Consider the following 22,395-nt stretch of genomic DNA (forward strand, 5'->3'; position numbering starts at 1 on the left):
AGTGTCTATGCACGTATTTTAGGTTCTAGAACTTAACTGATCTGTCGGTGCTTCTCAACTGCGTATGTGTTAGACACTTTACTGTACAGATATAAAGAAGTTGGGTGAATAAGACGTGTAAACTGTGAACAAATCTCAAAATTTCTTTCTAAATTATTGAAAGCAATGTATATTTACCATAACATCGATTTATAATCTTTAAATATGTTAAATATTTGGAATAGGTTGATCTAAACTGGCGAATGCGAGTAAAACCCTCCAAATAGTGTCATTTTTAGAACTTCAATGCCTTTTCTTTTATAGAGTGGGTCTGGGCTCCATATTTTTCTCATAGTCTGTATAAGGTTTAAAGGATATCAAACCGATTTCAATCAACAAAAACGTGGAGAGATGACCCACTATACTTTAAAAAATTCATTTTGTATCCCAACAATTGAACGTTTTAGAGAAATACTACAAGTCCGTAAATTCGTGGTTGAAGTTGCATTTAGCATTTAACAATGAAGTTTGTTGTGAATGAAATGGCTCAGTGGTTAGAGCACCAGACTTTAGGTAACATTATAGAGCCAGGGTTTTTAGGTTGTGGGTTCGATACCACCAAATTTTTTTTTCTTTTCTTTTATTTTTTTTTTCTTATCCTTTGTTAAAATATTAAAAACTGAGTGTAGTTATATGTTGTGCTTTTGTAAACTTATAATATAACATTATCTAGTATATTTGGTTGGAAACAAATTAATTTGAAATTTTTTTCCCGACAAAACCAAATGGGCATTTGCGCTATCTTGTTCCCCCATCTTCTTTACACATCTCACAACCTGCTTAATTAAATTGATAAGATGGCTTCTAGTCACTATGCATCAGTATTATGAATAAAACATGATGAAGCTATACCATTCAGTCAGTGGAAAGGTGACTAAAAGATAACTTAAAGGTGACTGCATTGCATTATTTAACCATTTTGTCACCTTTTCATGGCTCTCAAATAATTTGCAATTGTCTAGATGACCATTGGCTTTATAATACTATGATATCTTTTGCGTTAATTGTTGACAAGAGGAGTAAAAGTGTTTTTGTTTGTTTTGAGGGAAAAAACGATCACGTTATTCTCTATGTGTGATTTTGTTGCTAATTCTGGTAGAATTTGTCACTACGCAATGATGTTATTCACTTCAATATGTTAACTTCAATCTGTGACAAGTTGGTAGGTTTCAGTCCAATTTTAAAGGTGCTCTTGATTATATATATATGTACGTGAATCTGTTTTAAAAATGATCAGAAATGAATGACATGTGGTAAAAACGAACAGTGTTCAAAATCATGAATCCAAAATGAAAATACAAAACAGGAGCACAGCAAACACGGACCTACAAAACAAATTAGAGGTAGGATCAGATGTCATTAAGAAGTGAACATCTTCTTTGTCGAAATGGGAAAAATAGGAAAATTCATTGACAATTGGGTGATTATTTATGGTCAAACAGTAAATGAGAAAAACGTCAGTCAGCATGCAACCCATTCGAAGATTGAATTTGCTGACAAGTCGTTGTATAGACCATAGAACTTACAAAAAGAGGACTTCAGTTGAGACTGTTGATAGTCCTGTTTTATTGATTTGTTGGTCAGAATCTTGCCTCGCCTTAGAAACTGTTAATACGTAGGGCATGCCCTTGCGTATCGAATTACCTCAGAGACAAAAATTTAATAACTTTCATTCAATGGTTATAAAAGTCATAAATACAATCTTATAACGTATAATTTAATGAGCTGGCTGGTATAAATAAATCATTTATTTCCACATTTTACATTTTTTTGAAAAGTTGAAAATTCCAAAAAATAAATAAATAATAAATAAATAAATAAATGCCTAAGGTGTACAATTGACAGTGTACCCAGTCTTACTGATAAGGTTTTCTCTTATTTAAAGAAACACTATTTTCATCACTGTCACTTCGTTTAAAAAATAATGTGGGGGTTTCGATACAAAAACATGCTCTTTTTCTAAGATTAATTTGAAATAAATGCATTTCTTCCAGGAGTTCTAAGTTCTTTTAAGTTAATTCCAAAGTGAAAGAATTATATTTTTTTTAATTAATACAAAAATGCACCTGTTTTTCTCCCTTAAATCAAATGTTTTTTTCAACAAAATTGCTGTCGTCGGTCCTATGTAATACAATATTCAAGAGTCTGGAATTTAAGTCATTTTGGTAAAATGAGAAAAGACAAAATTCATTTCACTAAAAGTGCAATTTTAGTGCATTAAGTATATGTGTAACAGAATTATATGTAATACATATAGAGACGTAAAAACACATAATTACACAGTGGTTTTTTTTTAAGAATTAGAAGCATAGAAAATTGTTAATTAATTTGACATGACAAGCATCTGTCTATCTATCTATCTATCTATCTATCTATCTATCTATCTATCTATCTATCTATCTATCTATCTATCTATCTATCTATCTATCTAACCTGAACAAATTAATTAGAACGTCAAAGTAATGGAACTAGCTACAATATTGCCAACCGCTTTAATTATTATTATACATGCTCAATTTACAATAAGTTATATATGTCAATACAGCAATTTTGTTTCTTTTATATGCATTGCAGGTTTCTTTAACTTTAACTGGTTTTCAAATGTAGTAAAACTTGTAACAAAACGCATCCTTTAACCGCGCTCCCAGGTATCCTTTGTACTTAAGCTTCCTCCCCGTTAATGGTTATATTACTTAAACATATCCTTGACTCCATGCCCTCTACTACAAAGATTTTCTTTGGTTTGCAAATTGTATGGCGAACATTCATGCTAGCTACGCTGATTTATTGGAAGAAATTGCGCTATTACAGTGTTTCTCAGCTCTTTGATGTAGGCAACTGTTCACAGGGACTGCTCAAAGCTTGGAAATAGATGGTCAACTGCTCCTAGGGTCTATCTAACCTAACAAATTACATGCTTTAAACAAAGTGCTATTTGTCCATTATTTGATCTACTGATTATTTATTGAATCAATTGATTGAATGGCATTGATTGATTGATTGATTGATTTGATTGATAATAGATTAATTATGGATTAATAAACTGAACAATCTTATTGCCAACATGATCGATTTATATTGTTTGTACAACTTAATGTTCATATGATGGTTGATAGTTTGATATATATTGTACAGCCATCTATTTTCTGACAAAGTGGGTGACAGGTTGGTTGTCAAAATGCATGTTCAAATTCAAAAAACAAGCCATTTTATGACCAAACTCGCAGATTGAAGTTATGTTATTGTCTTTTCTAAAACCTTTGGTGTTGGGGTAAATGCATTGTAAGAAGAACATATCAGGATTTTAGACAAGCAAAAATGATTAACACGAAAGTATATACATCGTAAACATAATTTGTATATACATATAGTTATGCAATTTAAATAGCATGTAAATAATATGATAAGTACATCTGCTATAATAACATTTAACCAAAAGTACATCTTATATATCATGAAACTTCTCTATATAAATCAATATTTTACAATATCAACCTGATTGAATTTAGAGTTGATGTTTTTATTATGAAAGGAAAATGATAGGAGGAAACCAATTTTTTTGATCGTTTATTTTTAAATGAAGTGAAAAAAAATATGATTGAAGATCATTCATGACTGTATCAGATTTTAATAGAGGCACATGCCAGAAACCGTGTGCGTATAGAAAAATCAGAAGTTACTAGGTTCGCTATGTTACATTAAACGAAAATCAAACACGAATAGTTCGTTTCATCTGTGCGACACCGCCTGTAAGTTGCATATTTGTCATCAGGCTTTCATTAACAGATGTAAAAAAAAAAAGCCATAGATGTTTTTTTATTTTTCATCTGGCTTAGGCAATTTGATCAGACGACCCTTGAAATAAGATTTCCCACCCACTAGTCGACAAAATATAGCTCTCACATCCAAGGTCAATTTTGATTTTTATCTTAGGCATCCCGACGCAAGCTTATTACCGATTTCCGGTTGAGGTAAAATGCTTGCACTTTGTACTATATTGTTCGTGTATTTTTGCATCAGAGATTAAAATTAGCGAGAAATTCTCTGGTAAATTACTTTTTATCAGTTTTCATTAATTTAAGAACTTTTTTTTAGATCTGCTGCGATATTTTTAATAAAAGACTTAACTTCATAGAAATATTACGAAACCTGCTCCAATTTATTATGAACATGCTACATAACATATTTTTTATAAATCAAATTAATGGTGATAAATTTTTTTTTCGAGGTCATTTCATTTGCATATAAATACACTGTGAAAAAAATTAAGGTCTTTTTTTTAAAATAGGTTCTTAATGTCAAATTTCTTTACGATATGTTGCCATTTTCTGAGTTTTGTTTACGGATAATCGAAACAACTAACGAAATAATCAAGGAAAACCTTAGAAACCACAAAAGGTATAACTAAGCATTCAATACCAAGAACTCAGTCCGCCTGAAGGTACAAAAAGTCCATATCAATAAGCAGATTCAAAATACTTTTGTTCTGAAGTTTGCCAATTTCGTTTCGAAATAATTCATTATTTCCTGTTGATACGCTTTTTCTTAATACGAAATTTAAACTGAAAAAAAAATCAGCACACATATATTATTCGTTTGATGTTGAAATCATATATTAAAAACACTTTATAGAACCAACCAGAAATCTATGAAAGTGGCATGTCATATTACAAAATAAGGATATTTTTCCATGTGAGTTATCTTTTTGATCAGAATTACATTGGTATGTTGTTTGTTGCTCTTTTTACTTTGATATTATAATGAAATAAAGCCATATTTTCATATAAAAGATTTACATATCTTATTTCATTGAAATATTCATGGACAAGGAAATTAGAAAAATAAATTATTCTCCAACACAACTAAAGGGTTTTGTGGCACTCGCGTTCGTTACAAATTCTATTGTAGTTATTTTTTAGAATAACATTTAGATACAAACTTTTTGATATATATATATAAAAAATCTTCAGAAAGCATATTGAATTAAATACCCAGGGAATGAAAATCTTATGTAATTTTAATAAGTCTACTCTATTAAATTCTTGAAGTTTCTATGAATGAAGATTATTATTTTTTTTTTTATAAAAACAAACAACAAAGGGATAAAGAATTGCTTTTTGATTAGTTGAAACCTGATCATATCCTTTTGACATATTATTCTGGAGGAACAATCGACGAGTTATTAATTTCTTGCCATAAATCCTGACATATATTGCAAAAGCCTTTTTGAAAATGTTGAAAGGTATATAGTTTATGTGCTTTGATTAGGTATTCATTTTTTTCATTTGATATTAAAAGTAAAAAATACCCTGTATTCAACTTTACTCTTTTATCAATTTTGAAATTGTCTGTCTAATTTAAGAGAATATGTCAAAAGCAAAATATCAGTCAATATACTAGTATTCTCTTTTGCAAAAATTGAAAAAAAACTAAGTAAAAAATATAAAATGGTACAGCTCAGGATTCGAAAGAGCAAAGTGAGGCATTTTAACGCTTAATGGAAAAATCAATAAAACACTTTACTGAAGTGTTTACTATTATTAATTTGTCATTCTGACATAAGAGAATATATACCTAGAATCATTGATATTATTGCAAATGTTTCAGAATACCCTCTTTTGCAAAACAAATACATTTAAGAAAATATCAATTAATTAATAATAAGGAAAGAATACAGCTCACATATTTCGATTATATATATAAACAAATAAGTTCTTGGTTTAGGTAACAATATAGAAAAAAAAGTTTTCAGTAGGAGATAACACAATAATCCATTTCCCTCAAATTTAATCCAGAGCACTTTCGCCTGATCGGCTCTTCAGTAGATTTCAAATTGTAACCTGGTTACAATTTGAAATTCACTGAAGAGCCGATCAGGTGGAAGCGCTCTGGATTAGCGCTCTGGATTAAATTTGAGAGAAATGGAGTATTGTGATATCTTCCACTGAAAGCTTTCAATGTCAAAATTTGTCAGTTTAGTGCATCATTAGAACTTTTATAATTGTAAACAGAAAAAAAACAACATTTGTTTATTTTTATGTTTTATTTTGATTTTTCAAAAATAACAGATCAGCTGATTCTTTTTAAAAACTTCAAAACAAAGTCTCAGAATACAAACATTTATATAATGGACGGACCATATACGTGCCAACAGTACAAGATCTAGACATTCGACAAACTCCGATGTAAACATAAAATCAAGCAATACCAAAGAGGCTATATTCCATTCATCTAAATAACAACATTTTCACACGTAATACATGAATAAAATAAACAAAGCAAGTCAGATCACATTTTAAACTGTCATTCCCAGTCAGCAATGTCAGTTTTAATCTCCCTTTTGAAAAAATAATCACATATTATTATAAATGTAAGATCTTTTTGTAAAATGATATTTTTTTTTCAAATATACCAGATCTAATTATTTAATCCAAATCAGATTAAGAAAGCTCTAGTATTTGTTTATTCTTAATACAAGTATTTTGATGTCATTGTTTTATTTCAGAGCAAAATGTTTCAGTAATGCTAAGAAAGAACTCAGGTAACAGATGGTAAATGTATTACTTCTACATAAGAAAGTACCTTTTTTTTAGTAAACATAAACAGGGAAAAAAAAGGAATAAAGAGGGAACTCTTCTCAATTTAAAAGTAACTTACATTTACTCAAAACAATACAAAAATAAAAGATTCTTAACATTTATGGAATGAAAAGATATGTTTATAATCAAATTCAAAATAGTATGCAAATTATTTAAACAGATTGATATCAATTTTGACATCGTCTTTCTACTTTCAATGATAAAAATATAGATGGCTACATTTTGGAAAACAAATTTCGTACATGTTCTTTTTTCAGTTTCGTTTCTACAAGGAAAATATATGTGACGCGTAGCTATACTATATTAATCACACGTACTAAAGCCTTCTGTAAAATCTGAACAGTCATATTTAATATTGTAACTGAATAAAACTGGAAATTACGAATTTAGTTAAACGTTTGCATATGATATACGTAAAATAAATTAATAAATAATAATGATGAACAAAGGACAATGACTATCTGCTGTGCAGAAAAAGGCTAAAATCATAATAGATATTTCATATAATATTTTAGGGGTCCAGGACGGACAAATAAACAATGTACAGCGATCCCCTGAGCATGTCTTTCACTTAACGATAAAAGTATGAATTAAAATTCATTAAAATATTGACATTTTCAATTTAATTCAGATCTTTATTACTATATTCCACTTTTATACTGATATCGGTTTTCTTTATATATTTAATCATAATATTGGTACACTGAACAATTTTCATTAGTTATTTTGTTATCAATTCCGTGATATAAATGTCTGATACTTTGCATTCGAAAACAATTCTTCACTACATCCCCCTTCAATTCTCCACATTCTCTACTAAACAAACCTTAAAAATAGTTTCTTTTGTTGTTAATAATTAATTAAAAAACTAATATTTTTATACACTGTGCCGACTGTATTAAAACGTGAATTGAAACTCCCTACACAAAAAATCTTGTTAATAAGTAATTAAAAAATCTAATATTTTGTTATACTGTGGCGACTGTATTAAAAAAAAATTTCATGCGCTTAAAGCAAAGTAATATATTACTAACAAACAGATAAGTTTTTCAAAAAGAGATGGTCATCACCATTTATTGAACTGATGCAGTCCTGATTTTTTTGTTCTTTATTGGAAGTGTTTAGTAAAGTCAGAAATGTTGTGCTTGCAATAGACTGGAACATAGTTTTCTAAAATTCCAAGATTCTTCATTGATCTCTATGGTAATTTGAAATTAAGCATAGTTATGCTTAGACAGTTTTTAATGAGAATTAATAGATGATATTTTTTTAAAATATAAAAAGGAATAAATAAAAAAATAAACAATTGTAAGATTAAGGAACAAGACAAAACTCTAATGTTGCTTTCTCAAACTTAATAATACATGTATACGACAAAGTAATTTGCTAATACATAAATGTAAGAAATGCATGCAGTACATCTAATTTATTAATCTAAATGTCCTTCGAGGAAAAATAAGTTACATTAATTCCTTACTGACGATCTCTAACTTGTACTAATCCACTGAATCTAGCTACAAGATTTGATTTTACTCAGTTTGATTTTCACTCTCCATTAAACAGTATGATATCATATCGTTACGACAATATACAATGTAAAGCTTTCTGTTGCTACATGTATTTTTACCCGAAAAAAACCGCTTGACAGGGGAAATTCAACTCTCTCTAAAAGACAACTGAAAAAATGAATGAAGAATTCAGACGCACTTTGACTACACGAGGAACAACTCTTCTATCTGATACACCCAATAGATTCTTCAGAAAAATTGAAAAGCAATTAAACAGATTGAGAAGCATTTTAAGGTGGCATGGGACATCTGTCAATATTAGTAAGGATGATTAAAGTGCAATATTATAATAATTAAAACACTTTAACCAATTTAGAATTTTTTAAAAAAATTTCTGGAAAGGTAAAAACTTGAAAATCTCCAGCGGGATTCGAACTCATGACTTACAGCTTCGTAGTGAAACCGCTAATCCACTGCGGTGACAATTACGGGAAAGAAACTATTTATGAAATTTAACTTGCTTTTATTGGGTTTTTTTGATAAATAGTACGTCATGACATGGAGATGTCCCATACCACATTTAAGTGGCAGTGTCACGATTTGAGCTGAACATTTTCTATTCTTATAGTTAACAACGCTTTGCTCAGATATTTTCAAAAATAACTAAAATGTGAATGTCCTGTGTTGAGATATATGTGATGTACACACTCACAATTCTTCGTTATGTTAACTTAAAGATGGTTGCCACGTTTTCCTTTGTTGCTTGTATATTGTAAAGAAACCATTATTTATCTTTTTTTTTCATTTGCATGTTGCTTATAAAAACATATATAAACAGAATAAAGTGTTTGTCTTCTATCATTTTTTTTTAAATTCGAGTTTTAAACACTTTCTTTCTTCTATTCAGCTACCATTAAGTAGTACACAAAACAAGGCATGTTTACATAACAAAGAATTTTGAGTTTCGTGCCTCCCTTGAATTATGACTTTCAAGTTTTTGGTTAACTGTTGAAAATATTTTAGTCAAGCATCTAAACTACTTAAATTTGAAAATATAAAATGTGTACATTTAAACACAAACTGCATGCTACCACGCCCCTTCAAGTGTATAAATTGATAGTATTGCATGCAATATATGCTTAAATAAAATGGCAATTAAAGATTGTTATTAATGCCTGCAAGTTCTTAGCAGTTAGACCCAAACATAAAATGAGCTGCACACTTCCATGTTCTATGTCCATACCCTGGTTTTGAAATTAAAGACCCCATATACCAGTGCTTTAGCAAAAAAGTGAATAGTAATAGAGGGAGTCTCTAAATAAACTACTGATAAAAAAAAAGAATTTTGCATGCCATTGTGGTAAAACCATAATCGTAAGAAAGAGACAAAATTAGTGGGAAATGAATTTCAATGCAGTTAGAGAAGGCTTCAGAACCCGAAATTAATATATGAATACTATATTAATGAACTTATTATGCACAAACATGAATCTCTCTATTCAGTGGTCTCTGAAAAAAGAACTTAACTTGGTTTCCTTTACTTCATTAGCCTGGCAGCCTGGTTCCCAAGGCCTTCAGATTTCAAGCACATAAGGCCTTTGGTTCTAATTTCTAAGTCACAATTTCTCTGCACAGTAGTATAATTATTGGCTATGTAAAAATAATTGTAACTATTATCAAAAACTTAACTTTAAAGATATCCCAGAAGTTTATGGAGAGATTATTCAGTGGTCTAGTACCCTTAAATAATTATTAATTAATGTCCTGGGGATGCTTGAATAAAAGTAGGTGTACTAAGTAGGAAATAAGAATAAGGAAACTAAAAACCAAAAAAAAAAAAACATTTGAAGTACATTAACATTCTTATTGATTCACAATAATATCATATTGCAGTGTGCACCATATCTCTTCATAGCCCCAAAAAAGAAATCAATTAAAAAATGCAATTCATATAACAAATTCTAAAATCAAAAAGCCATTTAAAAAAAAAAGAAAACCATTATTATGACTTGTTACATGGTTAACTTGTGGAGCTGCTAGCTAATTTTTGCTGGATATTTCTGACAAATGCATACAACTTTGCGGACATGCCCAGCTTCATGGTGCCCCAATGGTGATCCTCATCGACGTCGCTGCTCCGCGTGGACATGGACCAGCTGTCCGTACTGTTGGCCATCGAGTCTGATATGGTCACCCACTGATGTGTGAGAAAAGACAGAAGTTTCTCCAACACCCTGTTCTCAGTGCTCTTGTCCATTGGTTTTAGTTTTTCCACTATCTTGATCAGATATTCCAAAGTAAATCTCGTACCCTTACAAATAAGAAATTGTCATACTTAAACTTTGGAATTCTGAGAGATTTGAGTGTGGTCTTCAGTGTGCAAAATTGTGTGCATTCTAATGAAATACATACTGTAACAGTAAACCTAAGTATGTAGACTTATCTATATCTATATTCTTGTTTGTTTAAAGATATCATTAACACACATTTATTAAATCTAATACAATCAAAAATCAAATGATAGAAAAATTTTTAAAAAATTATATTTCTTCACAAATGTTTAGAGGATTGGTAAGAAGACTGGCACTATTTTTGGTTTTTTTTTTCCAAGACTAAAGCTCTCTCTGAATATGCCACAATCAATCTTAATCAAAAAAAGAACAACAAAACATCATTATCTTTTGCTTTTTCCACAAATTTTGAATTTCCAAAACATTTAAATTCTAAAATTTCTCTGATATTACCGGTAAGTTAAACAATGGTTTTAACACAATCCTTTATCTTATTTTACATGATATTAGTTTTAACACCCTTCCTTAACTTTTTTTTTCATATTTCAGGCAATCATATTAAATTCTCTTCATATTAAGTTAAAAGTATACACACTACATTGTAATCAAGTTTAAGTTACCTTTTCTAGTTTTTGGAGACCTGTATCGGGATCATCTGAGAATTGTGCCATCAATGTCAGATCTTGGGCTCTTAAGACAGGAACCTGTGAATCAATACCAAATTGTTAAGAAAGCATTTAAAGTGTCAGCTCCGTTTTTCTCATAATTTCAGTTTTACACTTTAAATACCTTAAGATATGACATATAAATGTCATGTATATATACTGTGGAATCCTTTAATTTCATGGGGGCCCATTTTCGTGGATTTTGGGTTTTTTGCTGATTCGTGGGGATGTAATTCCATGGATGCGTCAGTTTTCAGTTTCATAGTAGGTAACCTAAATCTTTTATAATTAGTTTTCGTTGAGGATGTAAATTCGTGGGCAAGGGCTACCCAAGAATACGACGAAAATTGAGCCACCACAAATTCTAATGAATCCACAGTACATTTTATTTTTTTTTCCAAAGTTAACTTAAAAGAAAGTTCAATAATGCCTACATGTTGCTAATTAGGTGGGATTTATTTGATACATATTTTCTAAAATCACAATGCACGTATATAAATATTGACAAAAATGTTGAAAAATGAATCCCAAATTAAAATCGCAAATTTAAGAATGTATGGGACACCTCCATATTGTGACGTACTTCCGATTGAAATAAACAATAAAATCAAGTAAAATTTCATAATTGTTTCTTTCCCAATTTACTTTTATCCACGTTAATATTGACAGGTGTCCCATACCACCTCAAGAATGCAAGACTCTTGAAGTACAATGATGCCATTTACAACTCTAACCTTGAGGTGATCCAGCCAATCCCACATGACCTGTGCCAGCACAACTGGGTCATTTTCCAGAACTAGGTCATGCCAAGCATCCTCATTCTCATTCAGCTTTGTCTGTAAATAAATGAATGTCAATACCGAAACATAACAAAACAGATGCATTAATAAGCTCAAAGCTACCTGGTTTAAATTTCAATTACAGACCCTGAAACGTACTACTACACCAAAAAAGCGTGCGACTTTCGTGCGAGAAACGTTTCGTGTAAACCGTTTAGCGTTTCGTGTAAACCGTTTAGCGTTTCGTATGAATCGTGAAGCGTTTCGTGTAAACCGTTTAGCGTTTCGGGCAAAGCGTGCAGCGTTTCGGGCAAAGCGTGTAAATCGTTTCGGACAAAGCGTGCGAGAACCGTGTGAAATGTTCATCAGATTTCATTCGGAACTCTCTGACAATTTAATTGTTTCAAAATAGCGCTCGTGTTAAACATTACTCTAAACTGTTTGTGATTGGCAAAAATCCTTTGAGATATTCTTGTGAAAAAAATCTATGAGAAATGATATACTTATCTTTTTACAAAATTGAATTAAATTTTCAACAAACAAAAGAAAAGTACGCGTATTGAAAGAAGACTGGTTACTGAGACTATTCGGCTGTGTACAACCAGTACACATAACCTTGGACATCGGGTTAGACCTGCACCTGGCTGAACCTGTCAATCAAACTCTGTGTATTCGTTTTCATTGGATGGCCACGCGTCTCTTTTTTTGTCAATAGCCAATAGAAATTTAATGACTTCAAGGTAGTCGGAATCAGTATTTGATGATGCACACAATTTCAATGATAGATTATTTAACATTAATTTAAACAAAATTAAATTTAAACAGAGAAAGAAAATGTACTGTTCATTTCTATGAACTGCGGGAAGTAAATTCTTCTGAATCCCGATTTAATAAAAATATTTCTACAAGTTATTATTTTAATTATTTATACACTGACAACGGAAAACAACAAGTAATTAACACACTGAAATTTTCCTAAAATGTACACATGCAATTAACTATTATGGGAATCTATATGCATGGTACTTAATTCAAATAGATTATGATAGATATATTGTACGCCGTTATGCGGGGCGCCGGTTATGTATACGAATATTGAGACAAAAATTTAAATCATTTTTTATTTTTTGTTCTTTCCGAAATCCGAAATAGTAATGACAACTTTCTTTATTGTTTAATCGATTGATTTTTTTCTGTGACATTTTGTACAGAACATTTATTTACGCGAATGATTCCACATAAGAAAAAAATTAATCGGTTGTTTATAGCATTTTCCAAACTTATGTGACTAATTTTATTTTACATAACCTTCAAAATTAACAATGTAAATAATTACAGGTTTATTCACAGTTAGTATTTTTACATCGTATTCTCTGAAACCAATAAAAATATTAATGTGAGAAGAAAAAACAAATCCCGCCGAATACTGAAAAACCGATTTCAGTTTGTAATCATGTGGATTTTATTTTTAATTTGGTATTGTATATTGTGTTACGGTAACTTTTTTTTCTCTGGAATTTTTATTATTTACGGCACTAATAAGAATCATGGATATTTCTTTTGAGCAATAAATATATTTATAGAAGTAATATTTTTGGCTAATTCTGTGAATTAATAATATTTTGCTTTAAATATAAGTACCAAATTAATTTAATAAATCAATTCAATACTTATGTTCATATATGTCTCTAATATCAGTATTTCTTTTATTTCGTGTTTTCTTATAATTAAATCTTACTAACAGAGTCAGGGTAAAAATCCGAGAGAACCCGAATCGATCAGGATAAAAGCGTGTCCAAAGCGTGTGAAAAGCGAGCAAATCGTTTCGTGCGAGAATCGTTTCGTGTAAACCGTTCAGCGTTTCGTGTAAATCGTTTAGCGTTTCGGGCAAAGCGTGCAGCGTTTCGTGTAAACCGTTCAGCGTTTCGTGTGAACCGTTTAGCGAGCGTGTAGCGAGCGTACAGCGAGCGTGTGGTGTAGTAGTACGTTTCAGGGTCTGTATATTGAAAATCTGAAAAACTGATGATTAATGAATTAGTGGAAAAAACCATCAAGCTTGTATTTTGAGGAAAGCTAATCTTTCAATAGTAGATTATTAACCCCACAGGTTTTATTTTTGTTGGTAATAAGCCAGGCCATCATTTTCTACCTGAAGTTAACTAATAACAATAATCTTCATTATAGTCACCTCTAAATGTTCCGCCTGAGCGAACTGTTCGTCGCTGATCTCCGTTGCAGACAGTGCCTCCACCACTTGTTTAACTGACAGCACCACGCAGGTGGAGCCCAGCAGCTCATCTGTGGAGGTGATCTCGGCCATCTCACTATTCTGTCTCGAGGCTATAGATGGTTCGCGAGAGGAATTACTGTCCGAATCATTATTTTCACTGATTTTTAAAACTGCTTTTAACTTTTCATCACTGAGGTCCTCCATACTCACACTACCATTTTTCATCAGTGGTGGTCTTGATATCTTATGAGTCTGCAGCGAATTGTTCGAGTCATTTCTTGGTATTTTGCCACCGCCCGTGGTTTGGCCCTCTGGGACGCTTATACTGAAGTTCAACCTTTGAGAAGACTTGCCATTCTGTGTGGAGGTTTTCAGAGAAATGTCTGATCCACTGCGTTGAGTAGACTCGGTTGTTGCTTCCTCTAGCTGTACAGACATCATGCTACTTTGAGTCAAGCGCCTGCTGCTCGAGCTGAACTTATTTAAGGACTGTCCTAGGCTAGCCAACTGTAGGAGCTTTTCACAAACTACATATATTACCTATACAAAACAATAAGTACAAAAGTCTCAACTCATATTCCTAAAACATGTTATGAAGTTTTTTAGACAGAAAAAAATAGCACTGCTGTTAAGGATTCTCTGTACAGTTGCTTAGTAAGTCATCCGAAATTCTCATTTAGGGTGCAATTAATAAAAATCAATATTGGAAAAAAATTTGTCTATCCCAAAAGTGTTGTCTCTAAGCCCAATTAAGTTTGAAATAGCATAAAAGATTTGACTGCATGATCATCAGACATAAAACAAACCTTTGGCACATGTTTCAATTTCCTGGCCTCGTAACCATGAAGTATGTGTTTCTGACGATTCAGATACTGCTGTAGTGTGAATTCATGTGAACCAGCTGACCTGAAAATAAAAACAAGCAACATTTTGTATTTTACATAAATATCCAATATATAAATATCCTATATATAATTTTCTTACCCTTTTTCAGCTAGTAGATGTAATGTTATCATGCATAGGTAATATGATATACATGTACTAATATAATTATTCCACTAACAGGATATCAGGTTGATTAAGCTAGCTTGATCAAGTATGCAAGTTGTTAATAATTCATCAATTTCCGAATGACGTACCTTTCAATCAAACAATGACTACATCCCCTCCCCCTTTCCCAAGCAAACAACACGAACCCATCAACCTTTTAATGGGGCCGAAGATTCAACATTTATTTTTCAATTGCATGAGCAACTAATTTTACTTATAAATAAAATCTACAGCACAGTACGAAATACATAGCAATCCTAAATGATATATAGGATTATATCATATCTAAAATTAGACTAAATTGTATGAAAGCTAGTGCTTTGTATGATTTGTTTTATTGTAACAACCATTATGTTATGACTTTTCTCATTGGGGAGGAGAGTACAAAGGTACAGTTGAACTTCCATACCTCGAACACTGATATCTCCATACAATGGATATGTCAAAGTGATTTGAAAGTCCTAACCACATATAAAGGTCCCAGCAGAATTAACTCAGGACATACAGTTCCTTAGTTAATGCTCTTACCCACTGCGCTACACTGTTAGGTAACAACATTTTGGAAAGAAAAATTTAATTATATTATACTTTATTGTTTGTTTCAATAAAAAGTACATTTGTATGTCACAATAGGAAGGTGTCCCAAACTACCTTAAAACAAGGAGAGCTTGAATGATAATATTTGTTTTATTACATTTTTTGATTTGTTAATAAATGAAGGGGTCCGACTTCTGCTCTCAAGTCTGATATCATTACGTTTGAATTACAGTAATTGTACATGTGCATGTATTAATACATTAAAAACATTAATAAGTAAAACAAATATTTAAATAATAGAAAAATAAATTCTCAAAAAAATGCTTTTATAGACTAACAATTATATTCTCTACAAGAATATTGTATTATATAAAATGAAGAGAAAAAAAGAGAAACTTAAATAAAAAGAATTATTTTAAAACAACAAAACAGAGATTATATGCAAAGAAAAAAAGTTTGGGGAAGTATAACCCATGATAAGGTTCATCATTTAGTTTTAAAAATGTTTTTACAGTACCATTAAAAAAGTTGACATATATTGTAACAAATGCTTCTTTAATGTACAAATCTTGAGCAGAAAAGAGTTGGTATTACATGCAAGATGATTATTTTGATTCCCCTTTGTGAATCTCTAAACCCTACAATGTAGCTGGCATTTGCTAAAACATATACATGTAATGGTACTGGCTATGCTATTTTAACTAACAGTATATCATATATATTGAAGTATATCGTATATATACAGGCTGATTAAAAAAGGGAGAGAAAGATGGGAGGGGGGGGGGGAGGTTTGCTTAAAGTTTAATGGTTCAGGATTGGAGGGGAGTATTGGTTGTTTTTTGTTGGGGGGGAGATTATTTGAGTAATTCTTTTTAAAAGTTGACTATGAAAAAAGAAGAAAATGTATGAATGCTGGGCATAATTTACATGCTGTGTGCATACCAATTAGTTATTCCAGTCTTCTTCATCACCCTAGATCTTTAAGATTTAAAATTAAAGAAAATAAGAAACAAACAAAAAACGATAACTCTTGATCTTGATTACAAATCAAAGCCAAAAATTAGAGGAAACTTTGATTTCTAAGATTATTGAATCAGTCAAAAACAATTTTTTTTAATCACACTTGATTTTTAAGGGGGCTGGATGGTTGTGGCCATTTTTTTTTTACTATGTTTATCTCCTTTAAAAGAAGAGCTCTGTATAAAGATGCTTAAAATATGCAAATTTTAACTCTCAAATCTAAGAATTCTTTTTAACAAAATGATAATTTATGGCTAACTAAATAAATTTATAAAATTTTAAGGACTGGTACATCTGATGGTTAATTTATTGACCACCCAGCCCCCTGAAGATTTAAAATCAAAGCAATTCAGACCAAAAAAAAATCAATATTGTAAATATAGCTGATATAAATTAATCATAACACAAAACAAATGAATTTTAATATACACACACATCAGCATGCTGTGCATATATGATTAAGACTAGATTTCAAGAAAATTAAATATCAAATCAAATAATCATGATTATTCCAAAATCTATATACCTTTATTGATTTTGCTGAATGATAATTTGTAGATGGGATTTGTTTACTAATTACCTTGAGGCAAACACCACTCTGAAAGGCTTGAGATACTGTTCAAATTCTTGTACACATTGCATCTGTCCTCTGGTTTGTATGGCCCCTTTCCTACAACATATCATCAATTAATCAGAGCTTACTGTACATGTGCTCATTTCTTTGCATGTTGCAAATTTTGCGAAAAAAGTAAACTTGTAAATATTTGTATTTGCGTTAGTCCTTTTTTTTTTACTTAAGAATATTTTTAAATCATTTAAATATTAATCAATAATAAGGTTTTTTTTTATGATATGAGAATGGTTGAAAACAAATCACCCAAAAAAAAATATTAGGTCAATGTGAAAAACCCATTGACTATAAGAAGAAGAGGGCTCTAAGATGAATAATGTTGTGTTCAGAAATCTTTGTTAAACTTAATGCTTTCTTTCTTATTACCATATTTGGCTCTGAGGGAGAGAGAGAGAGAGAGAGAGAGAGAGAGAGAGAGAGAGAGAGAGAGAGAGATTATGGGGTCTAATTCAAATTTTGAGAAATGTGGGTAAAATGAAATCAGACTTCTGATTTCTGCGTCCATGGAAAAGTGAAGACGGATAAAGGGTAGAAGTAAAGAAAGAGACAGACAGGCAGACAGACAGACAGACGGACAGACAACAGACAGAAAGTTTACCTTTGAGATCTGACATAATGAATGGCTTCAGAGCCGGACATTCTGTTGGTGTACACTAAGTAACAGGCAATGATCACGCCAGTCCGACCTGTAAATGAAACAGAGTTACTGATTTATAAAGAATGGACAGACATTATTTTGCAAGGTTCACGGAAATCTTGTCATCACAAATAAATCTTTCGGGGTAAATAAGTCTTTTATTATCTTGATCTGCAACATGTTTAAGATCTACATCACATTTATATTTTGAATTCACAAAAATAATGCACAAAAATTCACAGTTTTAAGAGTAAAAAAAAATTGGGGCAACAGCTTTGTTGGTATACCTTTTATATTTAAACATTTATGGCCAATTACTGATATCAAAGCATTTTTTTTCCTTCTCTTTATAGCTAAATTAAACACACTACAATGATTATTATGTAATAAAGCGCTTGGGTATTGAGGGTACCAACAAAGTCCAAGAACATTACAATGTAATGGATGTAACCATGTAAGTGGTGTGTGGTGTATTTGTAATGATTACACATACACCACACACCACTTACATGATTACATCCACAGAAACTGAAACTTACCAAGACCAGCATGGCAGTGGACAGCGACCTTGCCCTCTGACACTCCAAACTGAATGACCTTGACCATATCAAGGATAGTACTGAGGGCAGCTACACCATAGTCTGGCCTAGAAAGCAAGGAAAAAAGAAATATTTTGTTGTTGACTTCCATTGATAGAAATTTTATATACATATATATTTGAAATCTGAAACTAATTCTTCATGTTGTGAATGTTAATTTTTTTTTTTTTGCTGCATGATTTTATTATCTAAATAGAACCATTTTAACAAGAGCTTGGACTTTGGGTAGTTGTGTTAAACAGCATTATGACGTAGGCCTGTCTATTTCATTGCAAGCCACTCAGCCAAGGTTCTCTGAAATCTACAAGATATGTCTGGCGTTTGAGCTAAGACTGTGCAATTGGTGCATATTTCGCTTAAACCGCATCATTTTTAATTTGTTTTGACGCAAGAAATAGAGAGCAAAGTACGTCCTACTGAAAATCCAAGGTCTTGTTAAAATGGTTCTGAGTGCATGGGTATACAATCTCAAGTAACTTTGAAACCTCACTTATTGATGCTTATAAAAGTGCAAAGAAAATGAATTTTAAGCCCTGGATATATTTATAAAATGTTGAAAATAATTGTTTTGGATTCATTTTGTTATCATTTGTTGTATAAAATATTTTTTTTATAGATTTTACAGTCAACAAAAGAACACAAAAAAGCTGTACAAAACCCTCAAATAATAATAAAATACTGTATATGTATCAAGGCATTTATAAATCACATGATATTTGAAATGTCAAATTATTTGATGTAAAAAAAACTGACAAAATTTGCAAAGGAAAAACAGCTAGCTCAAAATTAGCCATATCAAAACATTTTTTGAAAGTTTTCTCACTTTTTTTCTTTAGATTTTTCACAACGATTACTAAAAAAAAAATCAGTCGTCTAAAACTTCAGAAACTGTAGAATTTCAACAATTTAAGGGCAGTTAAAAATATGCGTGCAATGAATTTTGTTAAAAATTTAACCTCCACAATAATTGTTAATATATCAAAACATCTACCAAATTTCAAGACCTGCTTTTCTTTTGATAAAAAAGAATGTGACTGAGAAGTTAACAAAATCCTCTTACCATCCAAAATTGTAGAAGAAAACTGGAAATAAAAATAATTCAATATTAAACAATTGTGATTACTTAAGAGTTATCTCCCTTAAAACAGATTACTGTATACCGGTATACATAAATACATGTAATACTCAGGCAATGAAATCTTTACAGCAAATTATTACAATTGCATATGATATCATAATACATTCATTATGAGAGAGAGAGAGAGAGAGAGAGAGAGAGAGAGAGAGAGGTCATTTGTTTCATTTTAACATAAAATTTCAAGATTATGAAAATTTTAAAAATTATCTTCTTTCACTTTGGTTGATATTTTTACATGTACCAATAATCCTTTCAAATAGTAATAAAAAGAAAAACTGGTTTTAAAAATTAAGTATAAGACTAGTTTAATAGATTTGGTCACAAACATTAGTCAACAAATTTTATTTGAATTTTGATTCTAACTTCAGTTGGATTTCTTGTCTTTGCAAAAAAAAAAAATATATAAAGATTTATGCATGTATATATTTATGGTAAGAAATATAAGGGAAATTTTGAGCAGAAAATATCTGTAGCTGAGAAACGGTCAGTGTCATTTAAGGTGGCTCTTTACACCACTTTTTGATGCCGCAGTACGCAAAAAAGTAAATCTGGAAGCATGCAATTCCGGTACTGTCTGATTTAAACTGAGGCGAATTGTATGGGAACCGCTCTTTTGAAAAATTTGTTAAATGAATATATTTAATTTGATAATTGGAATATTCATTACTTACAAGTAATGTGGTATTTGACACCTACACGTTGTGTGGTATTATTTATCGAAATAAACAATAAAATCATGTATAATTCTTTTAAGAGTTTCTTTACCAACATCGAAATGTTGCAACGTAGCGCAGTGGGTTCACTAAAAACCAGTAGGTCATTAGTTCGATTCCCGCTGAGAACAATAAATTTTTTTACTTTCCAAAAATTTCTAAAACGTATTTTTTTATTTAATACCGTGAAAGAAATTTCTAAACCGGTGAAAATATTTCAATTATAATATACTTTAATGCACATTGATCTCGACATCTAACGGGGATGAGAGGGTTGCTTTGAATTCTCTCAGGTTGGGATATATAAAAATTTAATCCTATTAGCCTAGTCAATGTTCCCCTTTATTTATTTGACTTAGTTTTGTATTAAAGCCAATATATTCACTTATACAGGGCAAAGCCTATAATGAAATATGTATGTATTTATCATTCCAACATTATATTTAGGAAATTTTCTCAGAACTCAGAAATGAAAAGTCCCCAAGGTGTTTGGGCCTTGGGACTTAGGAACGATAACCCTTACCTGAGGAACTTTCATACCAAATAAAATTTAAAATATTTTTTGGGTTTATTTGCAATGGTTTTCATTCAATTTTTTACGTCACATTTATTAAAATACATTTTCTTATAACATCAAGCAACTTTATCAGATGATTTGTCAACAGAGTAAGAAAATATGAAAAATTATGTTTTGGGGAAATACTAAAAAAAATTGCAATACATGTAATAACATTTTTGAATGTTAAGAAGTGTAATAATTTTTTTTTATGTGTCCGAAGGAAATATCCATCATATGACAAACAAATTTCTCTCAATTTGTTAATAGCTGTCTTTTTAAAAAATATTTTACAAAAACACGAAAAAACAGTAAAAAATTCTTTAAAAATACCTATAGTATCCCTATATAAATTATCATTTTAATATTTGATAAGTTTATGTTTTGTGCTCTTCTATTGATATTTGGAATAAACTGTGGGTGTATAGAGCCACCTTAAAATAAGTACCATGTAACAATTTTATAGTGCAAATTAACATCTCAACTGACGCGTCCAAACCCTCCTAAATAGTGAGATGGCCTGAACAGTGAGATGGAGATTATAATCTAACTGTAGATTCCGTATTTTACGCAAGTACCTAATTCCACGATTCAACCGTTTTGCATCAAATCACGAGAATATAAAATCAGGAACGCCAAATTCTTATCAAAGTTTCAAGAGATGTGATACTCCTGACTTTATGCGATTATACATTCCTCCCGTTTAATTAGGAATCCACAGTGAATACCTTTTGTATTTTAAAATGTTTATACTTTCATTTGACTATCTATGCTCATGTTAACAATGATAATGGCCGCCGGTACCTGTATTTCAAAACCCTAAGCTGGCATATGTTTTAAGCCAGCTTATATTCAGGTGCATGTTTTTATGGCAAGATTTAGGGGCTTATTTTCAAATCCTGTTTAATATCAAAACAGGCTTATAATATATATAGTTATTATCTTAATTTGTAAGGCTTTGTAATTTGGAGGGGGGAAAATGCTTAAGATAAAAAAAAAAAAAAATTATATATATATGTGTGTGTGTGTGTGTGCAAAAAATTATAAATACAATGCGGCCAAGCTAAGTTTTTTTGAGGATAGACATACACAATGATTTTGAAAGGAACTTATTTTTACTTTATGTAAAATATGTTACTATATATATTTTTCAATAAATATAGTAACAAGTTTTACATATTGTAAAAATAAAACTTAAGTTTAAATTGAGCCAAAATATATCTTTTTTTTTTTGGGGGGGGGGGGATAAAATAAATTCTATTTTTAATGAATATATTATCTTAGAGAAGGGAGAAAATTAAAACAAAGAGAAAATACTGTAAATTTCCATTCAAAATGAAAAATATTTTTAAGAAAAAAAAAAATTGAAAGGTAAAAATATACTTTTACACATGTAATTACTT

The 22,395-nt window shown here is 30.7% G+C and overlaps 2 protein-coding genes across 4 annotated transcripts in view; one reads left to right on the top strand and one right to left on the bottom strand.

Moving 5' to 3' along the window:
• Positions 1–22,395, top strand: part of LOC128160211 (nucleolar protein dao-5-like) — a 148,455-nt gene that overhangs the window by 42,054 nt on the left and 84,006 nt on the right. The gene's annotated exons all lie outside the window — the stretch shown is intronic.
• The window catches only part of LOC128160209 (protein tyrosine phosphatase domain-containing protein 1-like), a 35,188-nt gene continuing 21,557 nt past the window's right edge, over positions 8,765–22,395 (bottom strand). For 2 of the 3 annotated variants that reach the window (XM_052823496.1, XM_052823495.1), the window contains exons 6-15: positions 19,646–19,667; positions 18,526–18,632; positions 17,948–18,035; positions 17,299–17,388; positions 16,641–16,676; positions 14,918–15,017; positions 14,070–14,651; positions 11,837–11,938; positions 11,058–11,141; positions 8,765–10,457 (exon numbers count right to left, since the gene is read on the bottom strand). In XM_052823496.1, the coding sequence (XP_052679456.1) occupies positions 10,167–10,457; positions 11,058–11,141; positions 11,837–11,938; positions 14,070–14,651; positions 14,918–15,017; positions 16,641–16,676; positions 17,299–17,388; positions 17,948–18,035; positions 18,526–18,632; positions 19,646–19,667 (1,502 nt within the window). In that variant the 3' untranslated portion in view covers positions 8,765–10,166. The remainder of the gene's footprint in view (positions 10,458–11,057; positions 11,142–11,836; positions 11,939–14,069; positions 14,652–14,917; positions 15,018–16,640; positions 16,677–17,298; positions 17,389–17,947; positions 18,036–18,525; positions 18,633–19,645; positions 19,668–22,395) is intronic. The other variant, XM_052823498.1, reaches the window with a different exon arrangement.

This window comes from Crassostrea angulata, chromosome 8, assembly GCF_025612915.1.
Source record: "Crassostrea angulata isolate pt1a10 chromosome 8, ASM2561291v2, whole genome shotgun sequence".
NCBI classification, from domain to species: domain Eukaryota; kingdom Metazoa; phylum Mollusca; class Bivalvia; order Ostreida; family Ostreidae; genus Magallana; species Magallana angulata.